The sequence below is a fragment of the Rhea americana genome, unplaced genomic scaffold, assembly GCF_003343005.1.
Source record: "Rhea americana isolate MKP2758 unplaced genomic scaffold, rheAme1 scaffold_1, whole genome shotgun sequence".
Taxonomy (NCBI): Eukaryota; Metazoa; Chordata; class Aves; order Rheiformes; family Rheidae; genus Rhea; species Rhea americana.
In genome coordinates, this window is record NW_028185038.1 from 5,744,295 (window position 1) to 5,769,276 (window position 24,982).

Consider the following 24,982-nt stretch of genomic DNA (forward strand, 5'->3'; position numbering starts at 1 on the left):
GTAATTTAATCTCAATCTCTTTACAAACTGTTTGACTTTCTCTTTTGGTCTATAAAGTCACTAGAAATTTTGACTCCTAAAAGGGAGAAAATTCAAACAAATACCATACCTTATTTGTGCCACATAAGAACTGAGCCTTACACCTTAGATGTTATGGCTGCTGAAGTCACTGCAGCTTCCAGTGACTTGAATAAGTAGATAAATAATTAAAAGAACTGCCTTAACGTTCCAACTGTAAGGATAAATAAACAAAATGGCAACATTTGGAGGAAATAATCAGTCCAGAACACAATGTGCAAATATCRGCATTGAGATGTGGATTCTTCCTGCTTGTAGCAGCACAGTAACATGGAGCATTATTGATTATTGATTATTCTCCTTATTGATTATTTCATTCATGAAGTTCAAGTATTACATAAGTAGCAGAAAAAAACTCATATCTGTTTCTAATATTTCATTCTCCTCTTTCATCAGATTCTGCAGGCCTTTSCCCAGCAAAGTCCAGCTCCTTGGCCTCAGTGCAGCAGCTGTGCCTTGCTCTGGCTCCTCAAAGCCCCCAGAAGATTGCTCCACACATGTGGCCAGAAGCKCGTAGGCATGGCCTGGATGCCGCGCTGCCTCCTGTCCCCTTTGCGGAGGTGACAGGAGAGAAGCCACCATAAATAGTCACAGACGGGACCAGCTAAGCCTTTGGGCATCCTCAGGATCAGGAGATGTAAGAAAGAGTCTTGAATCCTATTAAATGTCTCATGCAAAGAGGCAAAGATGAATGAATAACAGAATCAGGTCAGTTCTTTAAGAATTCAGCTTGGCGAGTTCTCGCTTTAGAAACCACAGTCCGGGGTGCTTGCCCCGGCAAAATGGCCTGTGTGGTGGCATAGGCATATTTCCCATTCTGTAAAATTTCAGCTGTATTCCTCRCTCCAGCTAAAAGTCCATTAATCTCCAAAAGCTATTTTTGACTTTTGTGTTATGACACAGCCGTTTCCTGCTTATGACCCAGTAAGAGGTGGGAATGTTTCACAGATGACTGGGATTGTTTACAAGTCTAAGTGTCTGGGAAGAAGAGGAAAAGACAGATCAAAAGTGAGACYTTTTTATGTCTAGACGCTTCTGCATGAATAAACATCATGCGTGAAGGGTAAATTCTGTATGATTGTATTCATATAAGTAAAATTCACCTCTTTGTCTGAACTTGTCCAAGTTTTAACCTACCTAAATACTAACAAGTACCACAGGCTTTTCTCGGCGTGAAAGCTCGGCCTGGAAAATTAACAACTGCCACAAATAAAAATGAGAATAAGAAAGGGAAATGATGGCAAAACCTTCCAGTAGGACATCACGAATCATAAGAAAATGAAAATACTGTTTTTGGTAGTTCTTTGTTGTTGTATTAGTTCACCCTTACATCGTACCTTGCCACTGGTGCCAAAGCAGTAAAGCTGGGAAAACAGCTGCATTTGGAATAAAATGGAAGTTTTTCACTCACGTGGTAAAGTAAGGTCTTTCATCATTGATGTTAATGATATTTATATTCACTGTTTTAGTAGAGTGGAGTCCTTCTGGATCTGTCACTGTTATATTTAGAAAGTAACTGTTAAATAAAAAACAAGACAGGAATCACTGTGTAGTACACAACGACACTTGTCTCTGCCTACAGTGAGCAGACAGAAAGACCAAAGCACAGAATAAATTCTCACCTATGTGGATCTTTCTCATAATCGAATTCTCTTTCAGAAAAAATAGCTCCAGTTTCGAAGACTGYGAACGGCACTGACGCAGGGGCCAGTGAGTACTGAAATTAAGAGAGCTGTGAATTAACCTTTGTATCCTCTTGCCTGGAGAACGGGCCGGGTTATAGCGCAGGATTTGTCACAGCGCAGACTGAGAAAATCTCCGCGATGAGAATTTCACCCGCGGGCGGCGAGCAGCGGCGGAGCAGGGCTCCCGCCGGGGAGGATGGGGGCAGCTCCAGGGCACCCAGGAGGGGGCAGAGTGGTTTGGGGGTGTCTTGGGCGGCGGGAGGGCAATCCCCGGGCRCTCGCTGCGTCCCCGGACCCGCCTGGGGTCCCCCAGCCCCCACRGGACCCTCGCTAGCGCGGGTGCTAGTTATACTCGTGAAGTCTCGAGTGTCCGACATCCACCGCATGGCTAAGAAACCTGCAAGATCAACTGAGCGGATCTGTCAAGTGAAGCAACTTGTCTAGTGTGAGACTTCTTGGGGGGGTGGGACAAGGAGGAGATCTGAGCGAAGCCACTTGCCTCCCGCAGTGACGCATTCAACTGAAACTGTTAAAAAGCAGCTGTGTAATCACAGTTCTTTTAACAACTTTTTGCCATCAGTCTAAATTCCCTCTACAGAACATTATTTTACCTGTTGTCCAGCATTTCTATGTTTTCAGCTCCTTACGACGTCTGAGATTCATTAAAGATTGCAAGTGCGGTGTAACTGGCTCTCGGTAACGAAGCAGCACTGCGTCCCCGGGCCTCTGCTTCCTTCCTACCGAGCCCCAGGCCGCGCTGCTTGGTGCTTGGACCGGGCAAGGCCTAAGTAAGGTCTCCAAGGTAATTGCTCTCCCAAACAGAGCTCCACCTTGAAGCAGTATGTTCAGATTCTGCTCCTGAACATGAGGGCTTTAAAACACACCAGCCCACAAAGCCAAGCTACAAAATAATTCTTAGGTAAGTGCAGTTACTTTTGTCCTTTCTGTAAACAAGTTGTTACTTCCCAGAAAATTTTCCTCCTATCAAGAATATTTTCAGATCAGCTAACGCATTTTCTTGTCTGGTGGTCACAGCTTGCTCTAGGATTGCCACAAAGCTGAGATTCAGTTGCCTTATAAGCAGTTTCTCTCCTGTCTCATTTGAAAGAATGGTCATTGCAACACAGAAGATTCAAAATTGCTTTTAGTTTTGGTCGTGCTCCTGTCAAAAAATGTCTGGGAAGCTATTTTCAAAAAAAGAGAGCCAACTGCTACTTAATCTCCAATCAGCTACATCAAACTGCCTTCACTGTCCCTTAATCCCGGGGTGATGAGAACTTAAAATGTAATTTGTGTCCAACTGTTGAGGCTTGGTTTTCTTAATTTATTATTGAAAATGCTCCTTTCTAACTGACTAAACCTTTTTCTGTGTTCCTGATAAGGACATTCATCATTGAAAGCTGCTGGCTATTAGCTTTGCAGATACAAAGGATTACATTATCTCTCTTTTTTTTTTCTTTCATACAACTTACTTTGAGTTGGGCACTTTCAGGATCAGCTGCTTCGACCTGGTAAATAAACCCGGGCGGCGTTCTGCTTCCTTCCAAGATATAGATCGTCACGGCTGCGTGGACAGAAACACGGTCAGGTCATCGGCTAAGAGCGAGGAGCGCGGCGGCAAACGCTGATACAGCGAAGCCGTGCAGGAGCGTTACTGCCTGAGGCGGTTCTCGCTTCGCAGGGGTGATCCCCAAACCGCCACGGGAAGGAGCACGGGTCCTCGAAAGGCAAAAAGCAAGCGGCCCGAACGGGCGCCGTCCCTGACGGCTGCAACACGCACGGCGCCGTGGAGGCAGAGGCCTGTCGCGCGCAGCCTCCTGCAGCCGCCCGGGCGGCGTGGGGCGGACGAGTGTGCGCGGCCCACCTACGCCTCTCCGCCGTGCGATGGCGTGGGGCGAAGGCGGCCCCCGCCAGCCCCCTTTCCCCGTCCACCCCCGCTCTGCCAGGAGAGCCCAGCACCTTTCTTCCTCAGTCCTGCTCTTCCCTTACGTCCGCAAGGTAAATAGATAGTAACGGTCTGTGGTAACTTGAAACGCCGCCTGGCGAGGGGTGCTAACTCAGCGCAGCGCGTTTCTTCCAGGCTGCCGGGGCTTCCCGCGCGCCCGGGCCGTCGCCGGCAGCGTGAGCGCTGGCCGGGCCCGGCGACCCGCAGACCGGCAGGCGGCTCTCCGGGTCACGCTATCCTCTCGGTGCCCTTGCGTGTCTGCTGCGCCCCGTGTCTCTGCACTACGCGTTTCCAGCGTGACCCCCGCCGAGCGCTGCTTCTCATCCGAGCAGCGGGAAACCCAGAGCGCGGGAATGAGGATTCCCAGAGGACAACGCTACGAATATAAAGTTTAATGAGAGGGAGATGCTTTTTAATAACCAACGAATGCGCAATTAGTGTCTAATTGTAGCTGGGGCTGATGACTAAAGCCGTACAGTCAGACAGCTCAGACATCTGCGCTCACCAGTTTTGTGGCAGCTCTAGCTGAGAGTTAAACTGGTGCATTTGTTTGAAACAAGCTCCCGCRTAGAGGGTGTTTCATGCTGTGCCGATCCCCTGAAGTGTCACATTTAATTATTACTAGATTCCAGCGGCACCCATGATATGCAAGACACCAGCTACACGGAGAAGGTGACACAGCCTCTTCCCTCGGGGAGGCTAATTTGCTTTACAAACCACGTGCTGTACGCGAGCGGGAACAGCGATGCGCCTCGGTTAGCCGGGCTGCACCGCAGGAGGGCCGCGCCGAGCCGCAGCAGCCGCACAGGGCTCCAGGGGCCCCGACCAAGCCTGCAGCCGCTCTGCGCTGCCGGCCCCCCCGGGGCGACGAGCCGCAGCCCTGAGCCGGGCCTGTGGGAAACTTCAGCAGCCAGTTCTGAGCGCTGCCATGAACCCGTCACAGTTCCACATTTTTAGATAGAAAATAATTTTTGTTCTGAACAGTGAATGCTGTCCTGTACAGTGCTGTTAGAATATTAGCAAAGACTTCAGGACTGGTCTGAATACCTCTYAAGTAATAGGAATATATTTTTACTCGTTACCTAAACTGTTCTATCTGTATGTGAAAAGGTAATAAATACGTCATTATACTCTGTTACTTCATGCCACAATTTTTTCAGGACCCTCTCAGTAGAAAAAGAACAAGGTAAGATTGCTCAGAGAGCAAGGCAATTATTTGCTATTCTTTCTTTTGACAGTGTGGTTCCCCGTATTCTCTGCTGTACAGCCTGCAACCCTGGCACTGRTGCCCGCCAGGGTTTGACACTTCAGCCTCGCTCCTAAAGCTGCTGGAGCCTCTTCGCCGCTGCACCTTCCCTGAACTCTTTCCATTTGCACCATCATAAATCACAGCCTATGAGAGCTCACTTTTSAAATTGATTTTCCACTTAATTCCTCATATGCAGGGGCAAATGCAATATACAGATATGGCAACTGCATTATGCAAAACATTGGCAGAGCTTTATTTTTACTGTTTCCCTCCAAAAAATTATTGCGCATGCATAACATACACTTTAAATCTATCTTGGTTCTCCAAACCAATACTGAAACATGTATGCCTGCTTAGATGGTTATATCCCTACTAATCTTCAAGTTGCTAATACATACCTGTAGGGCACCTCATCTCATCCAAAAAAGAACATAAATATTTATTAGTATGAATAACAGTTCCTTTTTAACTCTTCAAATGCTTGAAAATTGCTAAATAATTTTTGGTCAATGCTTCAGCAAAATTAATAAGGCATTGCCAGCGATCAAGTATTCAGAATTTTAGCTGAAAATAATGCTGTGATAACAACAACATCCTATCTCTCCGTCCTTTTCATCAGGGAAAATGTTTAGGCTACTTAACTACAGGCACTGTGCACAGTTACATTTTATCTCGGATATCATCTTTTCAAGTGTTGTTCTTTTCAAATACCACCATTATCTTACTCTGAATTGCCATATTTCCTTGAAATACGGGAGGTTCGTTTTTATCTTGTACTTGGACAGTCAGTGTGTTAAGGTCAGTTCTCCCACTTGCATCTTCAACAAAAATCTGTAAATCAAAGCTCTTTGGCATAGTTTCATAATTTAGGACAGGGTTTCCAGTGGTAACAACCTGAAATGCAATAAATTATTATTAGTACACTATGCAACAGATACAAGTTATAGCCTCTATGGGCGAATACATGTAAACAGACAACTTCCTTCAGTGAGCAGCACTGTAGAGCATCCTCTATTTGCAGGCACAGTCCCTGTCAAGGGCAGAAATGGCAGAAAAAGAGATTTGAAATACCAAAATGTTGTGCCCTGTGGACTGACTTAGGGATCTTTTGTGTAAGGAGTACTTCGAGAAGGAAAAAGCCTAAAAAGAGCTGTGCTCCCTCACAGACAGGCCTTTGCCCTTGAGGGCAGAGCTACGTCTGGTGCTGACCTGCTCCAAGTACTGACCTTCCTCACCAAGCTCCAGCAGAGCTGTTATGAGACTGCAAACCAGGAGAGAGACCCGCTGGGCACAAGGAGAGCTTCACGGTTTCAGGGAGAGCCAGGAGTGTGGAGACAAGGCCTTTTCCATGTCCTAAGGAGTGTAGGGGCAGTTGGGATTTAGGATGAGTCCAGAGCAATGGCAGGATGCTGGAAGTTGCATGCCATGAACCCACTGCTGCAACTTATAAAGAAATCAGCCCTTCCTGTTCTTGGGCTGGAAAGGAAAAGGCAGCAGTTAAAACTGCCATGAGCAAAAAAATTCTGAAGCTTGAACTGCAATATCAGGGTGTCTTGGGGCTGGAGAGGAGGAAGCTCTGGGGCTTACGACAGCCTGTGTGCCAGGGAGCACATGAGGGAATTCCCCACAGCACAGAACAGAGGAGTCTGCAGAGGGTATAGAAGGGGAATGGTGAAATAAATCCTTGATTTTAGCTGTGATGTCATGGCCAGAGGACAAATGCAAAAGTGGTGTCAGCAGAATTAGCAGACAGAAGCCAAAACAGAGCCGATTAATGCAGACGGGTGGAGGAGAGTGAGCTAGGTCATGCTCTTCTTTTGATTTCTGGTGTGTGAAATAGCTGGTTTCTGGCACCYGGTGGATCTTTCTGTTGCAATACCCCAAGAGACAACCACTATTACCTGGATCATCTCTTCCTGTCCTATACTGTGCAAATAGAAGCTGCCTGTAAAAGTGACTTTAACTCAGAAAAACCTCCTACAAAAGCTTGCGACACCAGTGGAGAAGGTTACTCTCCAAAATGAATGTTTACTGGAGAACTAAATGTAGTAAGCAGGTACAATGAATTCAGAATGAGAAACTCTCTGATTCTTAGCAGAAACAACGTGCTCTGGAGACTACTCCTCCAATTCACAGCCAAGTATTTTCACTGGYGTTGTAACTACAGCCAGACTGTTTAAATCATGTCTTCCACCCTCCTTTGTAGAGACCTCGCAAGTGAAGACATGAATCCAGATTCTCTCTTTCTGTGGGAATGGGCCATAGCCTACCTTATGTCCAGGCAGAAGCCATGCTTACTTGTAAAGGCAGCACTGCAAGCACTTGAAGGAACTGCAGACTTCATCAAAGGGAGTCTAAAGTCACCCTATAATTATCTATTCCACCTGATGTGAAGGTCACTATGCTCCTGTGTCTGCTCCGCTGCACTGGAGGTTGGAGGCTCACTAGTCCCTGCTCCCACCTTTGCTCCCGGGCAGCAGAGGCAGAKCTGCATCAGCAGCAGTATCAAGGCAGCTTCAGACAGCAGGAAGTGGTCACACATTCAATGTATCTTCTCTGCACAGGACTCTCGAAATGAARGTAAGGTGACTATGGCTTTCTCAGAAATCCCAGAAATGTGAGATTTCCTAGGCCTCTTGACACAGGAAAAAAAATAGCCTTAGGAAACACAGAAGAACCTGTGCTAACAGATACTTTGCTGATCTGCAGTTCCCATCATTTCATATATGAAAAAACTGTCCTTTTCTACAACATAGCAAGATTTAATGGCAATAGATAAAACTGAGGCATCTCATTACTGGATCACATTACTTTGACAAAATGTAGCACTGATCTGCTACAAAATAGCATAAATAATTAAAAGTAACAATGCTCATCAAATAAATGAACTAAGCACACTCACGAGGATTTATCCCTGCCTTATGAATTGAATATATTCCCTCAGCTGCTAATTCACAGAAGCTGTATGTAGCTTTCATTRTGAGTTTTTCAAGACAGAGCTGCACTGGGCTGATCTTTTCCTTCCAGCCCTTTGAGCAAGTTAGGAAATGCTGAGAACAGCCACAGTTCAGGCAAGTCCCCACTCAAAGYCCCAACAGGCCATTCTGATAACGGGGCTGTGGTCTGAAGTGAAGATAAGCTGATATTTTGGAAAAAGTAGTCTCCAGTCTACAGCTTTCTTGGCTGAAATCATTTTCATATTCATTCAAGGAGCTACTTTCTGTCTATTTTCATGTTCTTTTTCCTCCAGATTAATGTTTCAGTCACATTCATCAAGCAGCAACATGAACATTTGTGATGCACAGCCCAGAGAAGGCATAGGAGAGGAACAAGCAGCTAGAGAAAAGGTGGTGTAGAGGGCAGTGTTTTGCAGCAGAAGGGATAGCGTTGATTCAAAATGTCAAAATACAACCTGGAAGGGAGTTCCACAMTACAAATTCTCTAGCAGCAAAGCTGGTTTACCTTCTCCATCCTGATCTACTTGTTATATCCTTTCAGCTGAGCTGGGTCAAGTGTTTGTCCAGCCAAGTTCCTATGCTTGTCAAGTGAAAAAAAAAWTTGGAGACTTTTCTGACCAAGGTTATTTCACTGAGCTGCTTCAGAAAGCAGCTAAAGAAATGGATGAGCAGGCACAGCAGAGTTTTGGTAATCTGCTGGGAGGCAGGAGCATGGAGCATGGGCATCTGCCTCCCACTGGGCATGTTGTACCAATGAGCCACAACCCCGCTGGCGTCACAGTTCTACTTCCCCTCAAATGTTCTTCCTGAAATAGCAGCAAAGAGAGAGCAAGAAGGGGCCTATAGCAGAGCTGTGGAAACCAGAATTTTCTTGGGAACACCCAGGGGAATTAATTCAAATTAATTTTTTAAGACGCTACCCAGTGTCTAGCAGTAGCTTCTAGTGACACTCTTCAGTGTCACTGTTCAGGCTCAGACACAGGAGCAAGTTACGACAGGGTGGCATGTTACCACGTGTGAATGCTCAATGCAATGGAAAGAGCCTGAGCTAATAGAAAAGGTTTTGCACTTGCCATAGGAGAAGAGCACACAAATGGATAGAAATAGATGGCAGCGTGTSGAAGTGTGGCAGCTTGTTACGTCATGATCACTTCCTCGTGTATCACAACCCTCACGCAGACCTAAATGTGGCTTTGATCTAAGCTCTGAACTCAGCTCTCACTATTTTGGAAGTGAAACACATCTATTCCAGTTCCAGATGAGAGTGGCCAAACAGGAGCTGTATGTGGCTTTACCAATGCGCTTAAAATTCATGATTACTTCCTAGAAATTAAGTTGAAACATTATGGACAAGCCCTCAAAGCAGAATCAGAATATGTCCTTCTCCACCTCAGATTTTCCAGAAAAATCASATTTTCTATCACAGAACAAATGGAATTATGATGATCAGTGTTTTGTGCCCAGACACAATTAAAAATTGTAATCACTAGTGCTACTCATTTGTCATATCTATTACAGCATGTCCAAATGCTACCACGCTCTGCTTTTGCAATTCTTTTCTGATTAAAAGATGAGTCACTGTGTGCCATCCGTTCTCAATAAACGAGGAAACATCAGCATACATGATGGAACATTGCTCAAACTAAACATAAAACTCACCCTGTATGCAAGACCTCCTATGGGTGTAATATCAAAAGCTCTTGTAAGTGGATTTGAATTTATTATGGTAGGATGTATTGTAACACCTTCAGAAGACACTGGTGAAACAGTTATATTAAAGGTATGAACTGAAACACCAGCTGGTGCATTTTCTTCCACAGTGCTTGTTGCAGGTAAGCCCCTAAACAGCTGGATTCTTCTTCCTGCTAGATGAAAATGAATGTAAAATTACCTCTGGGAATCTTAGGCTAGTAAAAACACACAGCTTCCATCAGCAGCACAGAGCTACCATCAATGAGCACCAAATGACCTGCTTCTCCCTTTTCTTATGAACGGTGGTGGCATSACACTCTAGTAAATCCAGTGCCAATGGCAAAGGAATCAAGTTTTTCATAGGACTGATTCAGTCCTGTGCTACTGTCATCCATGGTGGTTGACGCCAAAGGGCCAAGTATTGTTACTGTCTTGTTTGCCTTCAGATAGGCCCTCATGTAGTCAGAGAAACACAATATGTTTCTATTACTCCATTTCACCCCATGGTGCTAATTACTGTTGCTATGCCCTAGTCACCTCAAAAGGCACCTTGAATCCCACGGGTTGGGGTGGCTAAAGAAGTGATCATTCTTATGAATCATGCCATCTGCAGAGCCCATTTCCTCCATTTTCCCTCTTATTCCTTTCAGCATGGCTATGTGTGTGCCTGGTTCATGAGTAGTGAGTTAGTAACAGTTCGGGGGTTTGAGCCATTGCAACTTCTGCTGTGAGCTTGGAAGAAGAGCAACCCCTTCCCTGGAGTAGGTACAGGCCAGCAGAGGCCATGCGTGGTTCAAAAGTGCCTGGAAGTAGCACAGGGCCCTGTGGCAGCCAGTGGCCTTGCAGGAGCTCCTTGATACTCGGTCAGTCCTCTGGACTCCGTGAGACTAAATCTCTGCTTGCTCTGATGTTTATTTTGGGGGAGTTTGTTATTTTAACAATGGCCAGCAGTGCTTTACCTTGTGAAGCGTGCCTAGAAAATGTAAATCAGGAGAGCTTTTAGGGCATGTCCTGAGACAACATTTTAGTAATCTCATATCCCTAAACTGGCAACGTACCTCAGTATGAGAATACAACATGACTAAGTGTTGTACATTGCTTGTGGGGCTTTGCTAGCTTGTCCAAAATACTTGCCAAGAGAGCTGGCTGTGCTTAGTAAAACTTCCTACACACTGTGAGCCAGGACTGAGACAGACACTCAAGGGACTGGCTAGGCTGTTCATAACACCACCAATTCCTGTAGCAGAAGTAACAGGAGTCTTCATATTTGCTGGGCAGCCTCAAGGTGAAAAGCTGCTGCTGGAACCAGAGTGAGGCCACTAGAGCTGCAGCACGTTTTCATCTGGATRTCCTGGATGCTCAGCCTTCAGTTCAGGGGTGTAACGCCAATCTGTTCCTTTCTAGTACTTCTGGGCAGTGGGACAGATCAGCTTCCCTCTTTCTCTTCTCATGCACATCAGCTACCAAAGAGATAATCCCTGTCTGCCGTCCCTCCAACAGTAGCAGAATCTTTAATCTGCAGAGAGAGAGTTCAGTCCCAATGCTTTTCAGTCATATTTGAAGAGGCCTTGGTGACTTTTTCTCCAAATTCTCCAAGAACTTGTTTTCCTGCATCTTTAGTAAAATTTTGGAGCRTTTTAGGGAGAGATCACATATGGCCTTTGTATGACAGACACGATTGCTATTAGTGGATTCCAAAATTGCTCCYCATAGAAGAGCTTGGATCCCAGTGCCCTGGTTTCGTCAGACAGCAAAACTAGTTAAGAGTAGATGAGTCAATGAGACAAAACGTAGAGTCCCATGGTCCACTTCTTCCTCCATCCCACCCCAGGAAGCACTGGTCCTCCCAAGGTTTCCAGGAACAATTCTTACAMTAGTGCAACTCCACCAAACAGCTCCTCAAGGTCCTTCTCTCACAGTCAGCAAGACTTCACACACTGAATATGAGGAGGAGAAGGGGAGATCATGGGGGTCCTGGTTGTGTAACCAGCCATACTAGGCTTCAGAGGGAGATTTTGCCTCTGKAGAGACTCTTAGTCTCTTCAGTAACTGGCAGAGCTGCAGCCTTGCCCAAGACCTTCTCCACCGCTGCATTGGGGCCCCCATGACACCATACTCCAGGCATAGCTGGATGGATTGACTCTGGCATGTGTGAAAAGGGGTCTTCAGAGGTGGCCTGCTAGTGCATGGGGTACAGGCTGGGATGTGGGAGACTGTGAGATGGGAACCATCCTTACAGGGAGGCAAATCTGAACAGGTCCCATTCAATCCTCCATAGGACTGATTTCAGCAGTCGTGACTGATTTATGTCAGTGGAAGCAGGAGCCAGTGAAGAACTATGCTTTTATCAATATTCTTAAAGATTCTGGAAAACATCATCAACAAAAATCACCCATGCAAATCAGATTGAGCCRAGAGGAGCTTCTGGGGATATATTTCCACAAAAGGCTCTGAACTTTCAATGTAATATCCTGTTGACAGTACCCGATGAATCCTGTTCTCTCAGCAAGCCACAATTTATTAATAAAAATCACTTAAAAATCAATGAAATAATTTAAAACATTTTTCAAATGGCTGCAGAAAGTAAAGAATTATTRTTTTCAGAAAATCTCTAGAGTTTTCTTTGGCTGTTTATTCAGGATTTTTCTTTCTAAATCATAAATTTGTACTCCTCGCTCATTATGTTTTAACCAAAATTTTCAATACTTCTTCCTCCAAACGATTTTACAGAAATCTATACTCACAAGTCCTTGGTTACTTCCTTACTTCAGAGCACTAAACATCCTCAAAGCAATTTAATGCACTATTTATCAGAATTATCAACTCCAAACATTAACAAATCAGGAGCCCAAGACAAAGAAATCTGCAACTGACTTTGAAAAATGTAGATACTTAAGTCTTATTTGGCTGTGATTTGTCAGTCTTTACAGCATGCTTGAGTCATGTCTTCAAGTTTTTCTCTCTCTGCAATCATACAGGTTAGAAGGACACTATTTTCCCAGGAAAGCTGAGGTTCATATGCGGTCTCCTGATCACAATTTRGGGGTATCAGGAAATAACACAAAATATTGAGAGGTTCATGAYGCGGGCAGAACTCTTTCAATGTCTTGAAAGCAATGTGACCCTACAAGCAGTATGAAATGCTCCAAGTGCCACGCACAGACTGCAGTTTGAAGAGCTATTTTAAGTTACTAACATATACATATTCCTATTGGCAAACCTTCCAGGTTTTTACACTGAGCAAAGATAATGGTAGTTCYTTACTAATACTCTCCACAAATGGTTTTCTGTGTGTTTGTTTTACTTTATCAAATACTAATGTCATTGATACTTGAAAGGAGAATGGTAGAGTATTAATMCTAGACATGGTTTCTTGGAGAACTGACCTCTCTTCCCAACGTTGCCGTACTCAGTAGAGGCTATTGAACACTGAAGTGCCTCATCAAGTAAAGTGTCTTAGGGAGGGAGCAAATTCTCTTCTTCATTATACTGCTGTAACCACAGAACTCAAATCTATTTCAGTAAGAAAATAATTATTTGATTTTTTCCATCCGTGTCTCATCCCTAAATATGCATTATCAAGCTCCCAAGAGAAAGTATAACAGCCAACAGTGCTCTAAGTTTAGCAGCRTAATGAAATCATGTTCTTACCAGATATTATTTGCACCAAAATGAAGAAAAGGAGCATGTTCTTCATTGTCCTTATGATCCTGTCCTGCATGTCCCCAGGATGCAAACTGAAGGAAGATCATGATATGTTTCCTCTAGTTTACATCAGCTCCACCTAAATTCTTCCTCTTTATCATGTTGTTGAGTGAGAAACCAAACAAAGGACCTGTGTCTCTAAGGGAGTTTCTAAACACCGTCACGTTGTTTGCTTGTCAGAGCACTGCTCCTTGCTGACTCCATCAACAGACCTGAGCCACATTCAAGAAGACAGTCATTAAAAGACCATTGACTGCAATCATCTTAGTTAYGAAGCTTTATGAAAAGAATCTAGTAAGTTCCAGATCTGCAAATGCAGTGTCGCTTTCAGAGCTCTGGCAAATGAGGTGTTCTCTTCACAGACCAGGATGAAATACTCATGCTTTCTTTCTTACATCAAGAGCCTAAAGTTTTCCCATTTGCTCTGGGTATCAGAGAATTACTCARACCACACACACCATGTCTCTGGACATGTGATTGTAGCTGATGTGCATAATGAAGTTAGCTTTACTGCAGCTGTCTCAGGAATCAACTGCAGTCAAACAGCATGGACCACAATGCAAAATGTACCCCACCCTTAGAGTAGGTATTTAGTTAGCTAGCCACAAGATGCCCACACAATCTTTTTTTTATTGTATCTAAGAGCCAGCCTAGCATTTTTCAGTGGAGCTTAATATGGAGATGGCACTAATAGTGGAACTGGATGCAGTATAGCTGCATTTGCATTGGCTCACAGAATAATTTAGGCTGGAAGAGACCTGTGAAGGTAATCTAGTCAAATATCCTGCTCAAAGCAGGTTGAATTAGATCAAGTTCCTCAGGAATTTGTTTAGTASTATCTTGAACACCTCCCCACAAACTTATCAGCTCTGCTAGGAGGTAGGATTTACTAATTCAGGGTTAACACAACTCTGAAAAAATTGCACTGATTTGTGAGCTAAGCTCACAAATCCGTCTCTGCATGGTTCTGCATGACACTTGTGGCTGTCCTGGCAACAGCTGATGCCATTTCGGACAGCTCTGTCYTGTGCTCCCATGCTTTGCATAGGATAGGCATGCTAATTGGACATGCTGAACGTGAACAGCTATCTTAACACTAGGGTAGGCACTGCCTATGCTGGCTGCCTGCSTGCCTTTAAACTGCAGTATAGATATACCCTGGAGGATTTTGCTAGTATAACAAAACTAGGAAAGCCGCATTAGCAAAATATACTGATAGAGCCTGAGCCTTAAGGAATTATATCTGATACTGGTTTGGGGAATCAGGAGAAATACTCATTTGATGGTTGACATTTATCTGTTTCAGAGCACTTTGAGGGCCTTGCCAAAGGTAAATACAGCCTTGATCTAAAGATGTATATTGCCATATCACATCATCTGGGAGCACATGCTACATCAGCCTGTAGTAGTGCGGAAGCCAGTCTTCCACTGCCCCAGGAAATGGTTGCCTAGACCTTATGTTAGTAAAAAATACGGAAAAACTCACCATTAAATGACCTAGGTATGCTGATTAGATACTAATGTAAATATATTTATACTAGCAAAAAGTCCAGCCAGTGCCTTTAGCTACCAGGTTGTCATCCAGCCTTTCACGTGCATTTCCTGKTTCCACACAGAAATTTGATCTAAATGGATACCCAGAAATGATGAAGCCTTCATACACAGACATGAACCAGGCTTGTACAATAAGCTTGTAATCTTTTACTGATTATCAGGATACTGTAAAACTGCTGCTGGCTAATTTCTTCCCTCCTTTTAGTTGCGAAGTGCAGTCTATCTTCTGAAATAACCAAGCCTTCCTCAGAGGTCAYCATTTTTTGTCCTTAATTTTCTTTCTCTGACTTCTTAGGTTTGTTTTAGAGGGGTTTGTTGTTTTGTTTTGCTTGCCTATAAACATATATTTCAGCCTCTTTGTTTTGTTCTTCCCTCATCTGAGAACCCACCCAGATCTGCTACCAACAAGAGTCCTGTGCCCATACACATGAATCTGCACAAGAAACCTTTCATATTTTCTGACATAGATAAAAGTAAGTTGATACCAGGACTTGAAAAGAGCAACCTGGTCTTGTGACAAGACTCCACAGAAGGATAGGGGAGATGTGGATGGCAAAGGCATTTGGAACACRTGCGCACAAAACTCTAGCCTTTCCTCAGCTTCATCTTCCCTTAGTGCAATAGGTAATTGGTTCTGGTGCTACGTGAATACTCACACGGTAGCGAACACCTATTTTYTCTCTAAATATGTCTCTGGGTTCTCCAGGTGTCAATCAATGATAAGTCTCATAGTTTCGAGATGACCGTAGCGGTGATGAGGGAGACAGCAGAAGAGCCAAGTGTAGCACATGGTGAGGGAGGAGGAAAGGGCAGCACAGGCAGGAGGAGCACGTAGGAGCAGAAAGGGCTCTGGCTCCTTCTTCTTCCTTCAGTCACTGCCAGCATCTCTCAGAACGTTTCTCTGATCCCTCTYTTTTTTATATTCCTCTGCTGTGTGGATTTGTGTGGTTCTCTGATTCATCCTGCCAGGTTGTGAGGTGAAAAAGACACCAGGTTAAAAGAGAGCCCAGAACAGGGAGAAAATCAAGTAGAAAGTTTAATCACTTTGTCAAATATAKAACTGGTTAGGAACAGATGAGTGAAGAAAAGGTGAGAGAGGTAGSAGTTCACTAGTGATGCTGGCAACAGCAGCTCTGTGCTGCCGGAAGGACACACATGAGACTTCTGGGGACACAAAGCAGCTAGACAAAAAGAGGTCAAGGCACTGAAAGCAACAGTATAAGCAGGGAGTTTCCAAGAAAACCAGAGGGAGGAAAAAATTAATTGGAGCAGATGGAAAGGTCAAGAAGGGAGCTGGGATTTTAATCAATTCTTGTTTTTCAAGACCATTTGAAACCTGGACATTTTATAACAGCTCAGAAATACTTCTAGAGGACCAAGTAGGATAGAGAATGTGGGAGAAAAAAGCTGTACCCATCAAGAAATTAAGGGATTTTGTTTCCTGAGAAAAGACAAACAGCTCAGAGTATGAGAGACTGCACTGGCATTAGATTGGGATGCACAGAGAAAGAATAGGGGAAACTGGGGAAATTAGGTGAGACAGAGCAGAACTTGGTGTGCAAACTTTCTATTGCTTGTCCTCAAGTGAGTGAGGAACGACTGCAACAAAGGCCAGCTTCAGAGAAGCAGTCTGCTTGCATAACAAAATGTGCAGGCTCAGGACATAGATCTTTTTTCTATGCATTTAATTCTCARTTGACTTCCAGTCTATCAATGGAAAAGAAATGTTCTCTGCTTTTTCAAATTCACCAGAGGTTCATGACATAATTTGCCCATTAATGGCTATTTCAGCCAGAGTAGTGGCACTCTTTTGCTTAGCACTTACGGGAAAGGAGGCATCTTGCTCTTACTGTGATAACCACCCTCCAAAAATTAAGCAGCCTTAGGAGAGTTTTCATACATCTGACCCAGCCTTTGCCCGAGTATTTATTATTATTATTCCACTAATTAAATTACCTAGACTGTCAATTTTTATTTTCTTCTCCTTCCTCTTTAAACAGTACAGCTTCTCCGTTCGCTGCCTTGGTAACCTTTCCTAAAATATTAAAACACTACTTCAGCATCCTACACCAAAAAYTTATGCACCATTTCATTTAATTTCTTAGCTAAAAGCTTCTTCTGTATCATTTGCGTGTAACAAGCAAACTAAAAGTCACTCATAATATCCAGGACACCTTAATCTYGCCTAAAGTGATCCCAGTTTAGCCAATTTAGTACCTGAACCCATGCAATTATGTAAAAAATCCCAGACGCTACCTGAGCTATCTATTTTCTAGCACTGACCTGTAAATCCACTAGTCACTGCCTTGATAACTAACCTAAGGTGCCTGTTAATAAGTGCTTTGATCCCATCAACATCTTTTGGGGTTTAAGTAGAGAATAGCCTAAAATCTGAGTGAATACACATAGACGCCTGAAAACAGCTGCTGTCAGTATCGAAAGCCAGTTCTTCCATTGCTCCAGTGGTTGCACACCACACTGACAAAAGCGTTTGCCAAAGAAGAAGGAATCTTAGGAGTCTGTCTTGCTTCATTTGCCATTTCCAAAGAATGTGAGCACTTACGTTAGGAGGACTAGGGCACATAAGGCATTAAGGTARGGTAGATTTTCTGACCCTTCCCATGCCTTCTGCTTCATCTGGGCTGCTCAGCCTCTGCCTTCCTTCCTGTAGCAGCAACAAAGAAGAACRGAGGCAGATGATTACAAGGACAGGTTCAGCATATGAGTTCATGAAGGCTCCAGGTGTATTTGAATCCTCCCTACAGAGAGGTCAACTGACTTCTCCAAGGCCATGCAGAAAGCTTAGCAGAGCTGAAGTACTTGTTTCCAGTACCAAGCTCAATCGTGCCAACTGCAGGACACCATGAATGTAAAAAGTACGTAGTTAACAAATAATTTCCTAAGTTCTTGTGCTGCTTTACACTTTTTGTTTTGTTTTGTTTTGTTTTAACATAGCATGAAATTCAATATTCATTTACCTGTGCAGAAGCCAATGTGACCAGCAAATGTTTTGTGCCTTGTGGTTCAAGACCAAAAATGCGTGGTGAAGTAGGACATTCAACGCCTGTAAGGAATGCCTTCTCTTGTCCATGCCAGCCATGTATGTTTTTTGAGTTTTAACCTCGTAATTCATCTTTAAGTATAAAGGTCCAGTGCAAGTAAAGATCCAGTGAAAAATGCCCTGAAGCCAATGAAGCCCTTCTGAGCATACTAGATCAGGACCTGGGCCCATGTAGCAATACCTTGCACCTCATGATACAGCATTTACTGCATATTACAAGTTTGTCTGTTATTGTAATTGCTTGGCCACCTGAGCTGATTGGTAAATGTATAAACAAGGACTTGAAGTAGCAAATGATGCAAATGCAACAAGAAAGAATGCTCTGGACAAACATGSGTACAGAAACTCTGAGGTTTCTATGTACACAACGTGATGCACTTCACCTAGTCAAATATTTTAATATACCACCAAGAACTTAAACAGGCACTTGCATCATGAAACGTACTACATTCAGTATATTTTATCCAGCAAAAGGGATTTGCTTATATTTAACATAAGTGACTTCACATTTTAGCACAAATAGAATATTTTTATTGCCGATTGAAAAAAAGAGTATAGAATTAACAGAAGAGTGTGGCTGGACACAAGGCTAGGACTTGGGTGATGGATCAGAAGTGGATAGTTTTTTAGCTTAAGTTCCTCCATCCTTTGAATAGGAGTGAGGAAATAATTCACTATTTCATAACAGTGTAAAAAATCTTTTGTTCATGAGAGCTTAGAGAAAGCTCTTTGTTAGAGAGCTTTGAGATTGGACATATTGAAGTAGAAAACATATGGGAACCAGTTCTTACAAAACTCAACATGCCCCAATAAATCCTAAAAGCCGAGGGGCCTGGCAGACACAGTCTGCACTGAAGATTGCGTAGGGCTTCACTGAGAGACAGAAAAGCAGTTCGGAGCCCCACACGGGAACCCAAACCCCAACCAAAAGGGGCAACAGAGGAGCTCCTTTGAAAGGCTTCTTTGATTTCTTAATCAGATGTAGTACAAAACAACAGCGRATTTCTACCCTAGCTGCTTGGCTTATACTTCATTCCACTTTTCCCTACTCCTCCATTGCTTTGGGGCTCCAGTGTGCTTTGCCTCAAGTCCCAAAGGGCACTGAAATTTTTAATTTCTCTTAGGCAGATTGGAGCCCTACAGCTCCTCATAGCTGAGAGAGGACATTCTCCTTGGACCACTGGTATGGCCAAACTACCTCGGAAAAGCCTGATAGTCCGTATACCTCCTAGCATAGGCTTCTCTTGGGGAAAATGTGGCTTCTGCCCTYTTCTGTGGCTGTACCTTAGTATATCTAAAAGATACGTGGCAAAACAGCTGTGGCAGCATGGAATCAGGTTTTTGAGTTGGGGAAAAGAGGTTGTATGGTAGAGAGGAATGGGAAGCGGCAGGCAGATGCTTAAAGAGGAGGCTTGAGGTGGTCCTATGGGAATGAGGGAACAAAAAATAACTTTTCCATAACATCTTCAGCCTCTATCTCAATATCTTGCTTGGGACACACATTTTCTACAGGCATCTTTGGTATCTTCCTACATTTGGGCATCACTAGCACTTCATCTAGGCTATTGAAAAATAATTATAATAAACCTGGTCTCACAGAGGTCAGTGACAAGCCTGATTTTGAAAGGAGCAATGTCAGTAGTCCTGAGCCTGAATATAGTGGCCCTAAGGCAAACAAATTCTTAGCTATACAGAAGAGATGCAATATGCCCAGTGGGCTCTAAGTTCCTTGCTGCCTGTAACTTCTGTGACTAGAGGAAATCTTTAGAAATGAATTTGACATAGGGTCAAATTCATCTGGTACACATACAGAATCATGGAGCTATATTTGCTGAACTTAGCTTATGTTTATTTTAGCTGAGAACAAACATGAGTGAAAAATTGAGTCACCTCCAAGTGACCTGAGGCAAAAATATATCTGAGTAATGATTTGACTGATTCTATGACCACGTCAGTACTCAAAAGGCAGCAGGAAAGCCATACAATATTCCAGACAAAGATGCTTCTTGCCTGTGGATTTGAACATAAACCTCATGGAACGGACTGAGACCACAAAGGCTTTCTGCATGAAACAGAAGACCTGATGCAGTGAGYGCACTTGTCCAGCAAACATTCTGACAAAGAACTGTGAAGCTCTAAAGATAGGAAGCTGAATGCAGAGAGAGAGGAGAAAACCTCTACAGCCCAGACTGACCTCACTCTCATAAAACCTGGTCATTATAATATGACCTAAGTGGGTGATAACAAGAAGACAAGGTCAGAATACATCCCTTTGCTGTGTGTCGTTCCCATGACCATTGCTGGAGCTGAGGGAATAATGCCATCTAGTGCCACACAGAAATCCAGCTGTCTGCAGTAGAAAAGAGACAGGTAACTCATGCAGTGGTTGCAAAGCATATTAAAATTGTGCCAGGGACCTCAGTTTGGTCAGTATCTTTGATCAGGTTGTTATAGAAAATTGTGCATTTTCTTCTGTAAAAAAAATGGCATGTTGTGAAAACTGAGATATGAAGCTTTGGAGAACAGAGCAGGTTCAAAGATTGTAAGAAAGTGTAGGAGTATTCACATAATGTTTTAGCARTTGGCGCTCAGAATGATGGGGTGACACTCTAGGAGGGGATCGCCTCCCTTAAGAAAGCTGAAATATAGCCCTTGTATCTGAGCAAGTCGTCCTGGGCTCCTTTCAGAAACAACAAGGMACTACCAGGGCACAATTCATCAGAGCATCTTTAGCCTTCTCCTTTCGGACGGGACACACCATGCCTTTGAAATGTCTRCTTCTCCCCAGGGACAATAAAAGGGGTTTAAGGTGGCTAGCTCTGATGTTCATATGACTCCACCACCCTAGTTCCTGTCTCTCTATATCATTTGTTACCAGGTAGGCAATAACTTTGATAACCTGCTGGTGGAAAAATAAGTACCACTCCCAAATTCCTGGAAGTCATGAGCTCAGTTGTGTGGCTCTTTTTCAGGTGAGGGGACATTTATTCACAAATGAATTTCCACAGACTACAGTGAAAACTAGCACTGACCTATTCCACGTTGCATCCCCTGAAAGGCAGATAAACGAACCCTAACATATTTTACATTCACCTCTGTGGGCAGCAGTTTTAGCAGCTTCCTTTCACCGTCATTCCAGAAAGAGCCCGTAGGGGTGACAAAGTAGTTCAGTTCCCCTCAGCCAACACTCTGCTGAGCCACTGAGCAGCTTTTTTTAARTCTGTGCATATGTCTGAGATACTTTTAATGAGGCGATTGACTCCTTATCTATGCTACTAAATACTTGCCAGATTATAACACTTTTCAGTTACTACCCATCTGGAGTCGATTCAAACCAGTGGTTGAATTTCAAAAGTAATTGGAAAATCAGTATCAATTAAGCGATCAAAACTTCCAGCTGCAATGTCCAGATTTTAAGCCAGCAAYGTAATGTTTATGTATGTTGCCTTAAATTTACTTAAATGTCCCATGAGTAGCTCTGAGTTAACTGGCATGTTATTGTTTGTGGTTGTGACYTTCCCACTATTTCTACTCAATAAGYGTRTAAAGAAAAGGATTAAATCACAAAGGGAGTTAGAGTCAATAATATAAATGAACAATATTTTTCAGCCTGAGAAGAGTTAGAATGAGAGACAGCTACAAATACTTTTTTTTAATAGCATGAATCCAAATTAAGCAAGAGGCTACTATAATCATTTATTTATATTTTAAGAATTTGTTATTTCACACTGTCAAATATAAACCTTACAGAAAATTTTTCCTTTTCTATGATGGATTTCGAATATGCTGTAAAAAATGTGTATCACAGCTTCATTCCAGAGAGCAGCTCTGCAGAGAAAGACCTGGGAGTGCTGGTGGATGACAGGTTGACCATGAGCCAGCAACGTGCCCTTGTGGCCAAGAAGGCCAATGGTCTCCTGGGGTGCATTGGGAAGAGTGTTGCCAGCAGGTGGAGGGAGGTGATCCTGCCCCTCTACTCAGCCCTGGGGAGGCCTCATCTCAAGTCCTGTGTCCAGTTCTGGGTTCCCCGGAACAAGAGAGACCTGGAGCTACTGGAGAGAGTCCAGCATAGGGCTACAAAGATGATCAGAGGGCTGGAGCACCTGCCCTACGAGGAATGGCTGTGAGAGCTGGGCCTGTTCAGCCTGGGGAAGAGAAGACTGAGGGGGGATCTGATCAATGTGTACAAGTACCTGAAGGGAGGGTGTCGGGGGGATGGGGACAAACTCTTTTCAGTTGCCCCATGTGACAGGACAAGAGGCAATGGGCAGAAACTGAAGCACAGGAAGTTCTGCCTGAACGCAAGGGGGAACTTCTTCACTGTGAGAGTGACGGAGCCCTGGCACAGGTTGCCCAGAGAGGTTGTGGAGTCTCCTTCTCTGGAGATCTTCAAAGCCCGCCTGGATGCAACCCTGTCTAACATGCTCTAGGTGACCMTGCTTGAGCAGGGAGGTTGGACTAGATGATCTCCAGAGGTCCCTTCCAACCTTACTGATGCTATGATTCTCGCAAGTGAGGAAGTATTTAGTGGAGTAATGTAGGTCCAGGTTGTGAGGTACACCATTAATAGGATTTACAGACCTTGAAACTTAAAATGTTGTGGCTGTTTAATGGATACACAAATTTAGACGTCTCTGTTTTAATATATATTTATGCTTTACATCCTGCTATTAGTTGTTTTCTGTTGAAAAGGGTTAAATGACCTGGGAGGTATCAGAGGGGTAGTCACCATACCCCAGCTAAATGGCTTGTTTGTAGCAAATTGCTTCTTATTCTCAAGCAAAAAGAACTTAAGTGTCAGAAATGAACTACATCTTGACAGATTACCAGGGTTGCTGCTGTTAAAATAAATTTGTTGTCAGATTTGTTTATAAAACTTCTCTTTCAGGGATGGATGAACTTCCTGGAATTTGCCAATCTTTTGAATAAATATTGTAGAGGATTTGTAAAATGAGAATTAATTAAACTTTTCCTCTGAGTGTAATCCAGGATTTTGCTCTGTGTAAAACACGGCCTGTAAGCAAAGGGGAAGTCTTCTTATTTAGGGGGTAAAGAAATTTGATCACTCCCTTTTTCTCTCCAAACAAAAATTAGGTTTTAACAACTATTACTAATACAKGAATTGTGTTTTATTCATTAGATTTCATATATATTTCTTTAACTGCCTTCATAGTTCTGAATTAAGCTCTACACATTCAACTTGATCTTCCAAATCCCTCAGACGTTTTTGCATTTTTCTGAGTCTTTTTGTTTTGGCTGCCTCTGTACAATATATGGCAGATGTGTTCACTTCTGCAAGTGAGGTTTTCTGAAACTATTTTCTGAAACTAACTCAAATATATGWTTTATGTTGCTCTAATGAAGGGGTTTGAGTGTTAGTTCAGAGCTTGCTATCACCATCGCAGACAGAGAAGCTTATTRTCATCATCCGTTCATTCTGCTGGGATATCTGAACAGGTCAGATGATGAAATGCCCTTTCTGGCCAGCGAGTAAGCAAGCTAAGTATTTACATTCTGCCTTTCCCCTCACTGGAAGAGGTTTTTGGTTTTTTGGGGGATTTTGGGGTTGTTGCTTTTTGTTTAACTAATCATGAGGAAAATATTCTTTATTTGTGAAATAGCAAATCTTCTGCCCTTTCATGCATAAAGTCAGGATACAGTTGCCAAAGATCCCATCTAGGAGGATRCTTTTCTTGGGGATCCAAGAAGAAATCCAAAGATGGTCACTCTTTTTTAATAAAGACACAATCAATTATCTCATTTAAATGAAGAAAAAAATTATTTTGTCAAATGCCACTAACCTGAGATATTCCCCCCTGACAAAAGCCTTCCACTCTGGGCATTTGGAAGATACTGTTTCGAACAACACCAGTGCCCAATGTCAATCTGGCAGCTGACAACCTGGCCAGCGGCAGCATCAACCTGAGGGACACGAACATCACTGTCCAGGTGAACTAAGTACATGTGCTGTCGGTACRTCCTATGGAAAAGTTAGAAAAGCTTCACGGATTTCATAAAAGACGGGGGATTTTAAAAGCATTAAGTAGTCAGGCAAAGTCTTTCTTTGGTTCTTTAGGTGTCAAATCAGGAGAACTGATTCTTCCCATTTACCTTCCCCTAAAAAAGTTCCAGCTTTTCAAACTATTTAGATCATCTATTCTTAAAGGTTTGATCAGAGCTACCACATGCTGCTGCTGTCCTAATTAAATTAATCTCCACTGGGTCAGTCCTTCCAAAGCCTTACTGGTGCATTTGAGCAGTGTTTCCCACGGTCATATGTATGAACCTGCATATTGGCAGGATGGATAAGCATCTCCRTCTTAAAGACAGCCTCAAGCTTTTGCTTAAAGAGGCTAACACTGCCACTAACAAATAGGAAATCCTGGCAGATAATCCACATGAMTATCTCTTTCTATATTTGCACAGTGTCAAGCACACTATCAGCACTGAATAAATAATAATCATAGAAACCTGGAGTCAGCCAGGAAATAGCTGCGAGTGAGACATTCATATTTTAGAACCTGAAACTGCAAGATTATCTTGTTATGATTCTGGGAAAACTGTTCTTTTCCTTTTCCCTGCTGTTTTCTTTTCCTAAATAATAAGAAATGCTGCCTGTACTGCTGATGAAGGTAAAAAAAAAAAAAAAAAAAAAAAAAAGGAGAGAGTTTATTCGGTACAATGCTGAAAGTCCTGCATTAGAGAATTTAAGACAATATCTACATCTGAAGTGTTTCAATTGCATAACACATGAGATCCTTTGGAGAAGCAAAATGAAAAACAGTTCTGATTTGAATCCAAAGAATCCATTTCTATCTCAATAAAGAAATAAATAAAAATGGAATGCAAATATTTTATACACGAGAAAGAGCAATTGAGAAACAATCTCACTAGACCATCTTACTCTTGATAATGTGTGGACAAAGGCAACTCTTTTCTAATTATAGTTATAATTCCATGTCAAAACTGATTTATATGAGTTGTAAATCTTTGAAATAATGAGCAAAATTAATGGGGAATTCAGTCTTCAACACTGGAGGAAGAATGGGCAAATCC

General features: G+C 43.1%; 1 protein-coding gene across 1 annotated transcript in view; it reads right to left on the reverse strand.

The window, feature by feature from the left end:
• CDHR3 (cadherin related family member 3) overlaps positions 1–13,327 on the reverse strand; it is a 37,096-nt gene extending 23,769 nt beyond the window's left edge. Inside the window, exons 1-6 of the mRNA XM_085325697.1 lie at positions 13,258–13,327; positions 9,574–9,776; positions 5,683–5,851; positions 3,236–3,327; positions 1,701–1,795; positions 1,490–1,594 (exon numbers count right to left, since the gene is read on the reverse strand). Of these exons, the coding sequence (XP_085181823.1) occupies positions 1,490–1,594; positions 1,701–1,795; positions 3,236–3,327; positions 5,683–5,851; positions 9,574–9,776; positions 13,258–13,327 (734 nt within the window). The remainder of the gene's footprint in view (positions 1–1,489; positions 1,595–1,700; positions 1,796–3,235; positions 3,328–5,682; positions 5,852–9,573; positions 9,777–13,257) is intronic.
• Between the last annotated feature and the right edge of the window lie 11,655 nt (positions 13,328–24,982).